At 36.7% G+C, this 14,309-nt stretch overlaps 1 protein-coding gene across 3 annotated transcripts in view; it reads left to right on the top strand.

Annotated features, from left to right (window-relative positions):
- Positions 1-14,309, top strand: part of TRIO (trio Rho guanine nucleotide exchange factor) — a 137,044-nt gene that overhangs the window by 49,252 nt on the left and 73,483 nt on the right. For all 3 annotated transcript variants that reach the window (XM_053467343.1, XM_053467342.1, XM_053467345.1), the window contains exons 7-12: positions 1,566-1,757; positions 3,040-3,171; positions 3,826-4,056; positions 6,686-6,808; positions 9,102-9,293; positions 12,781-12,950. In XM_053467343.1, the coding sequence (XP_053323318.1) occupies positions 1,566-1,757; positions 3,040-3,171; positions 3,826-4,056; positions 6,686-6,808; positions 9,102-9,293; positions 12,781-12,950 (1,040 nt within the window). The remainder of the gene's footprint in view (positions 1-1,565; positions 1,758-3,039; positions 3,172-3,825; positions 4,057-6,685; positions 6,809-9,101; positions 9,294-12,780; positions 12,951-14,309) is intronic.

Below are 14,309 nucleotides of genomic sequence, written 5' to 3'. Positions count from 1 at the left end.
TTGGAATATCCATTTAAGAACCCCTGCCTTTGATTAGTTTGCAGATAAAGTTTAGTAGAACAGCCAATCAGAAGTGTTCTCATGTAGTTACTCCAATGCAGTTTATTCCATTAACTTCAAACTCAACCTGCAGGTCTGTAACCTTGCAGGAGTGTTAGCTGAGATAATAAGTAAAAATTTGGTTCAGGGACAACACTCTGAGTCCCTGATTATAAAATAATTAAGTTTGTGGTTAGATGTGCTTACAGTTATTAGACAGTGTGTTCTGCTTTACTTTTATTATTTTAACCATGCTGTGGGGTTAGTAAAAGCAAATTCTAGAGCAGTTTCTAAGCCATAATGGTGGCAATTTTTTTTATTTAGAATGCAATGTCCTAAAAGTCCCTGTTGGTGAACTTGAATTGTCAGGTGTCCCGATACTTTTGTCCATATAGTGGATCTGTGTCATCCATCAGAGAAAAATTAATGTTGTTAGCTCAGTATCAAATAAACTAGTTGTTTTGTGTTGGTACGTTGTATGTGTATTTAAGGCAATTTACCTAAACATACAGTCGTCTGTACTTTTTATGTAGTCGTGTAAAGAAACTAGAATTAATTCTATTAAATTTTCAACCTTAATTTACATATTAACCCTGAATATTTACATAACTACTGGGGTGGAAACTGCAACCAGGTCACAGTCCCAGGAGTTGGCCTGCTCTGCTGGCCCTGTCCCTTCCCATCTCCCATAAGGAGTGCAAAACAGTTATTTGTTGGGGACCAGGGTGAAGGTCATCTACCAGTGCAGATGTCACTTCTCCTAGATGCACATTGCAGTGATATCAAAAGGGGTAGGGACATCTGTGCCAGCAGAAGATCAAGACTCCCAGCTCCCTGCTAAACCCCTTTTTCATCAGTCGGGTACCTCCCCCATGGATGGTGATGGGTGACAGCATATTTCTTTTGCTAATAGTCATCTAAATCATTATATGGTAACTGTTTTTTTCTTTTTATAATCTTTATAGCACTATTCTAATGCACGTAACATGCTTTTCTGTCTGAGCAGACATGTCCGCATGAGTAGGATGGATTGGTTTAGTCAATAGCCACCGGTGGCGTGGCATTCAGCTGTTTACCTCCTGAGAGACTGCTAAAAACACAGACCAGATGTTTTTATTTTTGAATTAAATAGGACATTTATTGTGTATAACTGGCCAATATTCCACATATATCTTTTTAAAAGTGCTGAATCTTGGAAAATATATTTTAATTTATTTTTGCATAGATACTGTTCTAGAGCTGTTCCGAGGTTGCTTGCTTTTTTGTGTGGAATTTGTAGGAAAATAAATTGCACATATGTTAACAGTATGTGACTAAACTAGATGAAAGCCACACAATCCCTGAATGTCCAAATAAATTAGTTTTTTAGATGTCATTATTTAATGCTTCTATTAAAAACAGCATATACCAAAACTTTTAATGCAGTTGTGCAAAATATGCATTTATCTTCCTTAGTAAACATTTACTCTAGGTTTGGGTTATTTACTAAGGGCTCACAAAATTCTCTTTCATCCCTCTCCCTACAGAATGTGTATGTAAACATTAACCGTATCATGTCCGTGGCCAATAGGCTTGTGGAGTCTGGGCACTATGCCTCACAGCAGATTAAGCAGATTGCGAATCAGCTGGAACAAGAGTGGAAAGCTTTTGCAGCAGCCCTAGATGAACGCAGCACGTTACTTGAAATGTCTGCTGTCTTTCACCAAAAAGCCGAGCAGGTGAGTATTTAGACCCTGTATGGCTGTGTCCAGCTATTTCCTTTTGTATGCGTTGTATGGCTCTGGAGGCATTATCAGGCCTAAGGTTTTCATAACTGCTGCTGCTCCCATCACTGAAAAAAATAGTCTTCAACTGATGTTCTTCATGCTTCCCAAGAACAGCATCATTGACATCAAATGCATGTTGTGAAATTGTATTTAGTCTTTGGTACAATACGATTTACCAATAGTGTCCTGTATTGAAATCAGGTTTGCTGCTTCTTGTACTAGGTCTTCATAGGTTTTTCAGGTGACTTCAAATTATATTTTAGATATAGAATTTTAGCATCTGTAGGTAGTTAACGCAAACTCCTCAAATAGGCTGATAGAAAATGTAGTTAACTGGAAACAGTTTTGGCAGTTAGGCGGTAAAATACTATAAAATATAGATTGCTTTTTTTCTAGGCATTTACTAAAGAAACAATAATCTATCTTATTTTTTATATTTTTAAGCTTGTGTATAGAGGACACCTCTCTAGGGCACATGTTGCACAGGAGCACATAGCAGCTGTCCTTTGTGCCTGACTTATGATGGAAAGAGGACAAGCTTATTGGACTATAGTGAAGTCAAGAATAAAAAAGGGATGCTAGGATCTTTGGAGGCTACTGATATGAGGGAAATAGTGGTACATGACAGTATTTGTAAGGGAGTTTTCAGCTCCCTTTTATCCAAGGGAAGACATGCCCAATGCATACTTTCTTGTTTAAAACACATTAATCAGTGGTTAAAAACAGATGGCTTAAATTGTCCCTAAAACCTTTCTTTTTGTTTTGTTACCGTATGTGCAGTAAAACAGTGGCACAAACCTCAGTGAGCTTTGCATAGCTAAATCAGTGACGTTTTAACAAATCTTCCGCATTATGTGTGCATTAAGCATTGCCAACAGACATTCTGGTAGGAGAAGCTCGTTGAGGTTTGCCTTTGATAATGAGTAGCAAAGTTCAGATGATACCTCTATTGATACAAATGTAGAGGCTCAATTGTTCTTTCTGGACACGTTAACTTTTTTGTTCAGTTACCAAGTACATAATCAAGCATTTCAATCTAAACCAAAGGATTTTAGCATAAACCTCTGTGTATCCACAACATCCTGTTAATTATACCATACGTTTGGAGAGTGTGTAGGTGAAGTAGTCCAAGTTGGAATGTACTTCACAAAGTAGTAGTAGCATGCTAGTAGTAGTGTTTGCTTGTGAACGTTGTCTGTACAAACAGTGATTTCTATTTTTTCCCCCCTCCTAGTACATGAGCAATGTTGATTCGTGGTGCAAGGCTTGTGGTGAGGTAGAGCTTCCATCAGAGCTGCAAGATTTAGAAGATGCCATTCACCATCACCAAGGCATATATGAGCATATCACTCTGGCTTACTCTGAGGTAGAACACTGATGCTTTATTTCTATGTTTAGAACCGTATTGGTTACTTTGTCTCAGATTGCTTGATTACTGTTCAAAGTATCGACATCTCTTACATCTTTGTTTTGAGGGGAAAAAAAAGTATGTCTAGTGAGATAAATCAAACTACACCGTACCTTATAACCTATAGTTTAACTTATCGCCTAATAGCGGATAGATTATAGACTGATCATCAGCATTTACCTCAGCCAGTTGGCCTTGACCAGAGGCTGAAAAACTGACCTTTGTTTGTCACAGCATGCAAAAAAAAGAGTAAAATAAAAATAGATGGTATAGTATACATACATGAACACTCACATGTTGCAGGCATGTTGCTTTTAAAGAATAAATACTGTCAGGGAATCTTCTTCTTGCCAAAAAAGGCAAAGAAAAAATAATCACTGAATACTGTTAACTTACTATAAACCAATAAAAACTGCACACACAAAATGTAAAGCTGTAACATTTTTTAAAAAGCCCATGCAATCTGTTGATTTGCTGGAAAAGTCAATCAAGCTGCTTTTTTTTGTTTTGCTGTTGGTAGTTATCCTCTGATTTACTTGAAATTTAGCATCTTATTTGAAGCTCCAATATTTGTAGTACACGTGTTAATGGTTAAAATTCTTTCAACAACAGGTGAGTCAGGATGGGAAATCACTGCTAGACAAACTCCAGAGACCCTTGACTCCTGGTAGTTCTGACTCCCTGACAGCTTCTGCAAACTACTCTAAGGCTGTGCACCACGTTTTAGATGCCATCCATGAAGTGTTACACCACCAACGGCAGCTGGAAAATATCTGGCAGCACCGCAAGGTTCGCTTGCATCAGCGGCTTCAACTATGTGTGTTCCAGCAAGATGTTCAACAGGTAAGGTATTGATGTACAACTGCATCATGTGTATTGATGGTACTGTAGACAAGTTCAAATTATGATTTTAATTTAGCGTAGTAGTTTGATGACATTGAAACCTCTTTAAATTTGTGCCCATGGAAACAGAAAGCACCATCCTAGCTCATATACCTTTTTATACCGGAATTTATAGTGTGTTTTTATTTTCTTTCCCTTTGATCTATGTGCTTATTGACATCAACGCAAGTAGCTCTTTTCTGTTCTGCTATATTTGAGAGCAGCCATCTTTCTTCTGTACTGCAAGCTTTAAAATTGCTCTGAACATGGAAAAAATAAAAACGATTTACAGAGAAGCCTTGGAGCTGTAAACAGTCTCTAGTGATAAAAGTCCATGCGCGTTCTGTCAATGTAGGAAGACCACCACAGCTTCCTATAGTATAAAAGAAAATATTTGGTGTCTATGCTGGGATATTTATGGAATATAAATCTGGATTACTAAAACATAGTGCTGAAATATGTATCATGAATATCACAACAAAATTACTTGTGTTCTGTTCCACTTCAAGGATTATCAATATTTAAATATAAAAAAGAACTAATATTTTAACAAAGCACCACTTTTTTATTTGAAACAATAAGCTCAACATTAAACTTTAGAAACTGAAGTATTAGAAATAAAGTAGGATCTTGCTGTATCTCCATACCTTACACAGGTAACGTTACCTTAAATAAAAAGGCATGTTTATAGCAGCGTAGTTTATTATTTTGTGTGAGAAGCATGTCGGGCAACAACCAATTATTGAGCATGTGATATATAGTCCTTTAGGTGCGAACCTGTCATATCTCTTGAGTGACAGCCTCTTCAGGCACAGTTAAAATTATACTATAAAATTGCATGCAGCATGCAAAATCAATTTCTATTAAAAAGCTGCATACAGGCTTAATCCAATAACAAAAGCATGGCGCGTGCCCATTGTATGATGTATATCGCCCTGGGGAAATACGTTGTTTGGGGACCTTGACTTAAAAGCACACCGCCAGACCAGAAGCTCATAATAACGCTCGAGATGAGATGATGTGTGATCTCTTACCTAAAGACATGTGTTCACCCAGATTTAGAATGTATTTAAAAACGTGTATCTTATATCAATAGATGTATATGATTAGGTCACATTAACTATATTCCTGTCATCATCTTTATAATATTCATGTCTTTTAAATGTCATATACATGCCTTTTTGGCTTGACATTCATGTTTCATGTACCCAGCCTAGCAAATGATGAACAATAGATACATTTTATTGTTCTATTTGCATCAGATGATAAAGTATCATTCTGACAGTGATTTTATTAGGTATTGAATCACCAGGCGACAGGATGTATCTGCTGAAATCCCATCACCCCTTTTTTAATCCTCACTAAAGAGGCAGCACTGTTCTCTATTAATTTTTAAAGCCTGTCGCTAATTTGGAATAATGTAAATCAAATAATATGTTGAGTACAATTTTAGTTGATGCTTTTTATTTTTATAATGTTGCTAAATATTATTTTTGACTACTGTTCAGACCTGTCTTGTACTTTGAAACATTTAGAGTAACTGTAGCTTTTTTTTTATTATTTTAAATGATTCCCAAAGAGAATAATTAATTTGTTGTAAACAATTCAGTAGCAAAATAATTTATTTTGCCTTTTACCACTCATTTCAAAAGACCTTGCCCTTATTTGAGTTCCATTTCAAGAAGATTCCCATTTTGGAAGTTTGTGACTCGTTTTTCTTTAATAAGTGTTGCCTACAACTAAAGACCATATTTAAGCCACATGTTGTTTTTTTTTCTTGAAATTCAAAGAAATATCATGAAACAGCACTGATGCTGTGTTATTTCTAATCTCAATTACGTTTACACTAGATCCATCTTTGAAATGGAATCTATGTTTAATTGTTGTTTGTAAATGTATGTGGTGGTATGGTCAATAAACAGTGCTGGTGGGGTATGGTAGATGGTTCTAGTTATATTTCTGTGATGTGTAGCCTCCAACATTGATCTGTAACTTTAATCCACATAAATCATATAGATTGCCCGAAAATTTGGATTGGATTTTCAGTTACAGAACACCATTGTAATGTATTTTTGTCAACATCTTATTTTCATTCAAACTTACCAAAATCTTTATTAATATTGTCTATGCAGCCTCCTTTTATACTTTCTCCAGACATGTAAGCCAACATATGGTAATTCTTTCGAATAATCACATTTTTTGGCCCTTTCATATCAGCTTCTCTGTTCTTTTCTAGTTCCTCATGAAATTCCTTTTCTGAAACAAACCGCAGTATTTTTTCTGTTTTTGTTTTGGGTCCCTCCTCTGTTTCTGAATACTGTTTGACTACCCATCTTTCCTTTTTTATAGTGCTTTCAAGGTGAATGCTCACTACTTAATAATTCTGCTGGTTTGTGATGGCACATTAGAAATTATTAATTTTGTGTGGATTAGAAAGAAAAAGTATTTTGTTAGGTCAGAATAATGAAGATTGTCTCGAAGATGGGAATCCATTATTACGGGGAAATATAAAGCAAATGTATTCCAGAATCTGCAATAACAAAGTTACATGTTTTTGTTAGAAGTAATATTTCTGTTTCTTTTATTTTAGGTGTTGGATTGGATAGAAAACCATGGTGAAGCCTTCCTAAGTAAGCACACTGGGGTTGGAAAGTCCTTGCATAGAGCTCGTGCTTTGCAGAAACGGCATGAAGACTTTGAAGAGGTTGCTCAGGTAAGGGATCATTTATCCTATACTACTATTTAGTTTGTCTGAGACCAACTAATTCACATAAAAATATTCCAGATTTATTGCTTCAAAAATCAGAGGATATCCATCCTCAGTGCAATCCTTCTATTGCAGGAAGAGCTGGCTCTGTATAATGTATAGTAAAATAAGTAAGGTTTGTTGAAAGCCACCTTGATGATTGAGCTATGTATTTTACAGGACCAGCTTGGTCCTTCTTGCAGGAGAAATTTACCAGGGATGGGCCTTCCTGATGAGTAGTAAAATCTGTGAGTTTAACTCCAATTTCCCTGAAGTCTCTCCTGGGAGACCAAAATGGTGTTGGGGATACAGGATAAATGATGTGAATGATTGCACTCGAGAAAATCATGTTGCATGTAGCTATAAATGGTCTCTCAGTGTTGAAGTCGATCTTTGCGCCCTTAGTGTGTGTGTGTGTGCACCACATGTTTTGTCTTTTGGCATGTTTGTATCATTCTTTCTTTGTGTACCAGTGTGCTTGATCGTCTAATTAATACATTGTGGTGAGAAGAATCTTTTCTTGTGGTATTAGACGCATTATGCAGTCATCTCCACTTTGGGAATAGGTGTCTTTCACTGTAAGTTACTCTCTACTGAGCCCATTGTATGCTTTCTTTGCTTATCATAATCTGTTTCTCTGTCTGTATGCAGGCAGCTTCTCAATCCTTAACTTCCCTCTTGCAGTAGTTTCTTGCTGTTTGTGTAAGAATTCCATAGATAGAACGTCTAAAAAACAATTTAAAAAAATATATACGCAGCATTGTGTTTTGTGCTTAAGGAAAGAAATATTTTCCCATGGGACTTCCCTTTAAAACACTGCTGGAAAATGTGATATAATAATGCCTTTTGTGCAATTACCTATAATTTAAATACAGTTTTGACATAGAGACATTTAACTGAGTACTGGATTGCTGGAGGACTTTATTTTAATCATTTTAACTTACATAAAGTAAATTGGCCCAACTGTTGGAAATTCTGAAATCGTCGCGAAAATAATGTATTTGCTTTCCTGTGTTTTATCCTCCAGAATGATATTTGAAATGATTAGTTTATATACAGTGCTCATATAAGTGTTTCTATCTTAATAGCTGTTTTTTTAAGGAAAGAAAATACATTCTTTAGATTTTATATGTCTGAACAATTATTTAGTATGAAGAAACTTTTTTTAGTGAAAAATGTAACCAAACAAACCAAAAAAAATATTGGTTCCAGCACTATATGCAAGTAAGTAGACATCTGACATCAAACCTATTCCAAAACTCTATTCACAACCTCCAATCTCCTGAGACGGCTTTCCATGAAATTTTGGAATGTGGGAATTTGCACCCATTCAGCCAAGAGAGCATTTGTGCGGTCAGGCACTGATGTTGGACGAGAAGGCCTTACTTGCTGTTTGAAGTTTTAATTCAGCCCAAAGGTCTTCAGTGGGGTTAAGGTCAGGACCCTGTGCAGGCCACTCGAGTTCCCCAAACTCATCAAACCCATGTTTATATAGACCTTGCTTTGTGTGCAGAGGCACAGTCTTGCTTTAACAGGAAAAGGCCTTCCGCAAACTGGTGCCACAAAGTAGGAAGCATACAACTGTCTAAAATGTCTTTGTATGCTGTAGCAATAACATCACCCTTCACTGGAACTAACGGGCCTAGTCCAATCCCTGAGAAACAGACCATTGCACCTCCTTCACCAGTAGGTAGCGTTCTCCTGGCATCCGTCCGACTTCCATGACTTCATGAAACATGATTCAGCACCCCAGAGAGCGTTCCACTGCTCCAGATTCCAGTGAAGGTGTGCTTTACACCACACAATGCTTAGCGACCTCTGGCTTGTGTGCAGCTGATGGGCCGCAGAAACCCATTTCATGAATCTATGGCGATGACATGCATTTGTGCTAAATTTTATAGATCTGTTGGTTGTGGTTGAAACATCTAAACTCAATAATTAGAAGTGTCCACATCATTTAGGTCATCTAGTGTATATATACCTGTATATTGTCCTGAGCACCCCTCTTACTAAAATTTCACATTCAAGGGAGTCATGATCAATGTAATAATGCTCAAAAAATCAGGATGGCTTGGGATGTAATGGTGGCTGGTGGGGTTAGCAAACAAAATGTTGTTAATTATATGTAATTATATACATTATAATTTAACTTCTGTTTATCTAAAAGAAACTTAATATGTAAATTTGAGGATCACTTTTTGTTCCCTGTTTTGTTAAATTTTTACTTGAGTGATTGAAACTTGTACATTTTTGTTCACAGAACACCTACACAAATGCTGACAAGCTGCTGGAAGCTGCCGAGCAGTTGGCCCAGACGGGAGAATGTGATCCAGAAGAAATATACCAAGCAGCTCATCAATTAGAGGACCGGATTCAGGATTTCGTCAGACGTGTCGAGCAACGAAAGATTCTGTTGGACATGTCTGTATCGTTTCACTCACATGTTAAGGAGGTAGGTTTGAGTAAAAAATACTTGATAAACCCTTTCTTGTCATGTCGTGTTTCTACAATTTTATTTTTTATTTTATGATTATTGGAAAGTAAAGTGTAAATATTGAAAGGTGCTGTCCACCTATTCTACTGAGTTTCACCAATGCAGTATGGCAAACATTACTTAGGGATGTTGGATGCCTAAATTTGCATATTGAGACACAAAAGCAGGCACTGATGGGTTGTTGCATAAGAAAATAAAATCCTTGCTGGATATGGACCTAACTGTAAAAACAGATTCTGATTAGTTATGATGTTTAGTATTCTAGATAGACAGGGGTGCTAACAACATTATGGTAAATGTCTTGTAAGAATAGGCCAAGCTTCTGAATATATTTCCCCCTGACTACATGTTGCATGATTTGAATGGTTACCAAGTTGACCTTGCATATCTTTACTATGAAATATTGTTTAATATGAAGCACTTGTACTGCTGATCTGAAGTTAATTTTGCCCACATAGACTGCAAATGGCTATAAATACATGGACATCTCTAAAGATTTAGGTAGTGGTTGTACAGTAACCTTGGCTTCCTCAAACAAAGACAGCTATTTTTACACTTTAGTGACTATTTAAAGAGGAAGACATGGAATTTAACATGTATCTCTTAGCTCAAGTGGCCAGTTACAGACGAGACTCTATCTGGTGATTCCATTAAAGCCCTATTTAGTTCAAAGGCAAGAAACATGAAAATCCTAAAGCGTATGAATGGGACAAAAAATTAAACTTTTATCTGGTTAGACAAGTCTTGCGTTTTGTTCACAGTTTATGAAGAATTTTGGTTTAGCTTAATAAAAAGTTAAAACTGATATCCTGAAATGTAGTTAAACAATGTAAACACCCCAAACTATTATAGTACATCCATAACAAATGTGTACTGTTACTGCTGGGATTTGAGCTGTGAGAATCCAGACCAATAAAAAAATCTTTACTATTAATGTCATGTTAAAGGCATGCAATGAAATGTGTATTTTCACAACAAGATGACAAATGACCCTACAATCTCATATGCTTCTAATTAGTGGGGGGTTTTCTGGGGAAAAAAAAAAAATACTTCCATATAACTTAATTGTAAGGCATAGCGGCATGGTTATGATCACAACTTGCTTGCTGATGTTTCACACATCATTTGCCTGTGTAGTCCTTGCCAAGGACCACTTTTATAATACCTCTTATAGGCAAACGTTAAGACAAGCAAAATGCAGAAGTTTTCAAAATGTTCCCATTTAACTTCTTTGCATTGGAAATAGTATCCTCTGTTATCCCCCATATATGATATAAAGTAGAAGCATGACATGAGTTGTCTGAGATTGAGCATGAGTAAATCTGAGATTGAAATACAACCTAAATGTTAATAGAAAAGAAACCGTAAATGCGCCACTGCTGTTAGTAATTATTTTCATACTAGATATGTGTTCAAATGGTTTGTTTAGTACTGTATTAGAGATAGACAAAACAACATGTTAACATGCTGTTTTGTGTTTACCGGCATGCTGGGCTGTTTTTGTTATAGTGTGTCACTTCCCTTTTAATAAAATAATAAGTAAGCAGAATCGCGGACAGCAGTTCCGAAGTTCTATGAGTTTATCTCAGTGACTGACATCATGTACTACTATTGACCACCTTTGGATATATATAAGCCAGATTTATATATATTTTTTTGCATGTGTCGCCGGGTAATGGTGACATCTAACAATAAAAATCTATTCTTTTTTTTTTTCTACTTTTCTCTACGATGATTGGCCTGATCTCATTCTTCCTGTCATATTTTATTGTATAATTATAGTGTGGATCAGCAATTACTCTGAACTGTAATGAGTAAATCTGAGATTTACATAGGTGATGTCCACAGAAATAGTGTTACCGACGTGTTTCTGTAGCTGGATTCCTCTTTAATTACGCGCATACCTTTTTTCCACTAGTACATGGCAGTGAATGAGATCTCGGTTCTTTTTTAGGTAAATGCTAATTTCAGTACGCTCCCAACCAAGCCTGCAGGATGAGCAATGCATACTGCACAGAGTTAAATTTGCTTAGCTTCCTGTGTACTGGCGCAGAAAGCGTTAAGTCATTGACTGATCTACTGATGTTTACAAATGTGTCTCATCCTGCAGAAAAATACCCCCCTCTTTCCTTTTTTATATGTTTTTTCCTGTAAGCATTGCCGACCTGGGTAAGCCTGCTAGAATCCCTGCTTGAAGTGCTTCCTGCTTAAAATTAGGATATTCCCTGGTTTTCAGTGGTTGCATCTGAATATAAGACTATACCAATGCATTATATTATTAAGTTTTAAGATTAGGGCTGTCAACAAAAATTGAGATTTTTTTAAAGGAATAGTTTACTGTCCCATGGAGCTATTCTAAATAAAAATGCATATTGAACTACTTTTATACTTTAGAGCACATTATTGATTTTTTATTAATAAAAAATGTACTTACCTAAAGCAGAAGCTGCAGCTCTATGGCTGCAGTTCCAGCTTTTTCTGTGGTCCAGGTATTTTCATTAATCATTGGCTGCTTGAAGCACTCCTGTTGGAAACAGTGGCAGTGCTTTGAGCTCATGTGCCCAAACAAGCGCTCAAGATGACTTGTGTAACCATATTACGTGCCAGGAGATGTATTAAGCTGAACACATTTTCTGCAGAGTAAATAACTTGAGACAAAGCGACACATTTTATATGGGGGATTCTTCAAGTAGAACCATGTGGATGTAAAGGGCACTGGAGTGTCCCTTTGAGGCTGGTGTACAGTAAACAAGAACTTTTTTCTTTTTTCAGACTTCAATGTCAAGACGCTTTATGTTCATCTTGTAAAGGTCCTGTTTATGCTTCATTTTTAGTCTTGGGAAATTAATAATTTTGAGCTGTCGCTAGATTCTCTTGTATAACACAGAACAGTTGTGATACAAGTGTTCTGGAGTACTTGGGCTATTTACTGATGAGTGATATAAATAAAGACATGAACAATTCATACAAACATTTTATAGGACGGTAACGAAAACTCCTCGCTCACAGTGGGTGTGCGCAGTTTGGAAGGTTTTATATACCTATGTGTCATTGTGACCATCAGCCGTAAGGCTTTAACAGTCGCTGAGATAGCTCCTGACTCCCTTCCTTCCTTCCTCTTTTTTTTCATCCCTCTGGAGTGTGAGCCACAGTTTCCCCTTACAATGAGCTCTTCCCAGAGTAGCTGTCCGATGCTACACCATCTCTTCTTCGGGTTACGTGCTTGTGCTCTTAAAAATGTAATTCAGTTTAGGAGAACCGAAGAAGATATCAGCAGTCTTTTGGAGTCCTGTAAGTGGTGGCAGCCACTTTATTAATATGCTGCTTCACACGGATACAGCGCAGTCTGTTCTCTAAGGTTAAAGTACAGCAGGAAATTCAGCGGATCTTTTTGTTCGTGCTCTGTCGTACATCCTACTTCATTCGCTTTACTTCATATCTTTAGTTGTGGACATGGCTGGAGGACCTGCAGAAGGAGCTGCTGGATGATGTCTATGCAGAATCTGTGGAAGCTGTCCAGGACTTAATCAAGCGCTTTGGACAACAGCAGCAGACAACACTGCAGTTTACAGTCAATGTCATCAAAGAAGGAGAGGATCTGATCCAGCAGCTAAGGTAAGGAGTACCCCAATATTATTGCGTAATTAGAGATACTTTACGTTCTTAAAAAAAAAAAAAAAACTATTGAATTAAAACTGAGGTTGTGTGTTTAGCAACTTTGTTATGAGTGTAAATCCCTGTTTCTGTATGTGAACATCTGTTATTTTAGGACATCAATGTTCTCACTTGGAATACTTTTTGTGGTAACACTGATAGCAAAGGAATTACGTGTTTGCTGCATCAGCAGTTTATGTCCATACACACAACACATTATTTCAATGGCTGGCAGCAGAAGTGGCCAACAAAATTGAGCTTTTGGCTGGCATTTTACAACTTATGAAATGTACGTGTATGTATACGTGTGTGATATATACATACATGTACATTTCTTAATTGAAATCCCAGGAAGGGACAGTAAATGACTGTTTATATGTACTACTGTACGTTGGATTAAATTTGCGATTTGTTTTTGTGGTAGGCTCATCCGTATTTAACAATATATTTTTTGCTGGCTTGTGGATGCACTCGTCCCTTCAGAATGCTGTGTGCAAGGTTTCTATGTTTTGAAATCCTGCACATGGGAGTTATGCTAGAATAGTGCGCTATTATATATACCTTCTTGTTTGTGGTAAAAATCCACTTTTATAATAGTATTAGTGAAGATAAAAATGTAAGGTTTTTCTTTTAGGAGAAAAAAATATGTAAAAATGCTAAAAGTTGAAGGCTCACTGGCCACCCAAACTCAGCCATTTAGAAGTATGTCATTTTGCAGTATATGCGTAGGCCTTTGAGTTCTCGTTATCCGTCAGTGTTTGTGAAACATGGGTGTTTTATAGTGTAAAACGTTCCTATAACGCGCAATAGACATAGGCTGGTATAGTACGGCACTGGTTGGAAACCAATAGACCGTTACTGTGGTTTGTTTGTTTATGTCCCCATTTTTGTACTGAATGCTTGTCAACGTGACACATACTACTCTGAAGTCTTCTGAATCAAACTGGTTCATCAAACAGATCATAAACTGCTGCATGGAGCATGATCATATACATCTGCCTATATAAATTCCGGTGACACTGTTCATATATGAATCATATTTATATGCCTTGCTTACCATACGTAAGTCTCTTCAAGAAGGGATTCTTGAATTACCTAAATGTTAATATTCACAATGCTGCTTTACTTGTCTATAAACCTGACTAATGGATCTGAATCACAAGAGATAGATATATTACGCAATGAGCAGCAAAACATTCAGGAGGCAATACATAAATCGATTAGTCGTTTAATATGTATATTGTAAAGAAAAACTCTTCTCCACAAGCTTGTGGTCTGTATCTCTATATAAAAATGTATGCGTTGTGTTGGCTAGACCAG

Source organism: Spea bombifrons, chromosome 5 (assembly GCF_027358695.1).
Source record: "Spea bombifrons isolate aSpeBom1 chromosome 5, aSpeBom1.2.pri, whole genome shotgun sequence".
NCBI classification, from domain to species: Eukaryota; Metazoa; Chordata; class Amphibia; order Anura; family Pelobatidae; genus Spea; species Spea bombifrons.
This window is presented reverse-complemented; position numbering and strand designations above follow the sequence as displayed.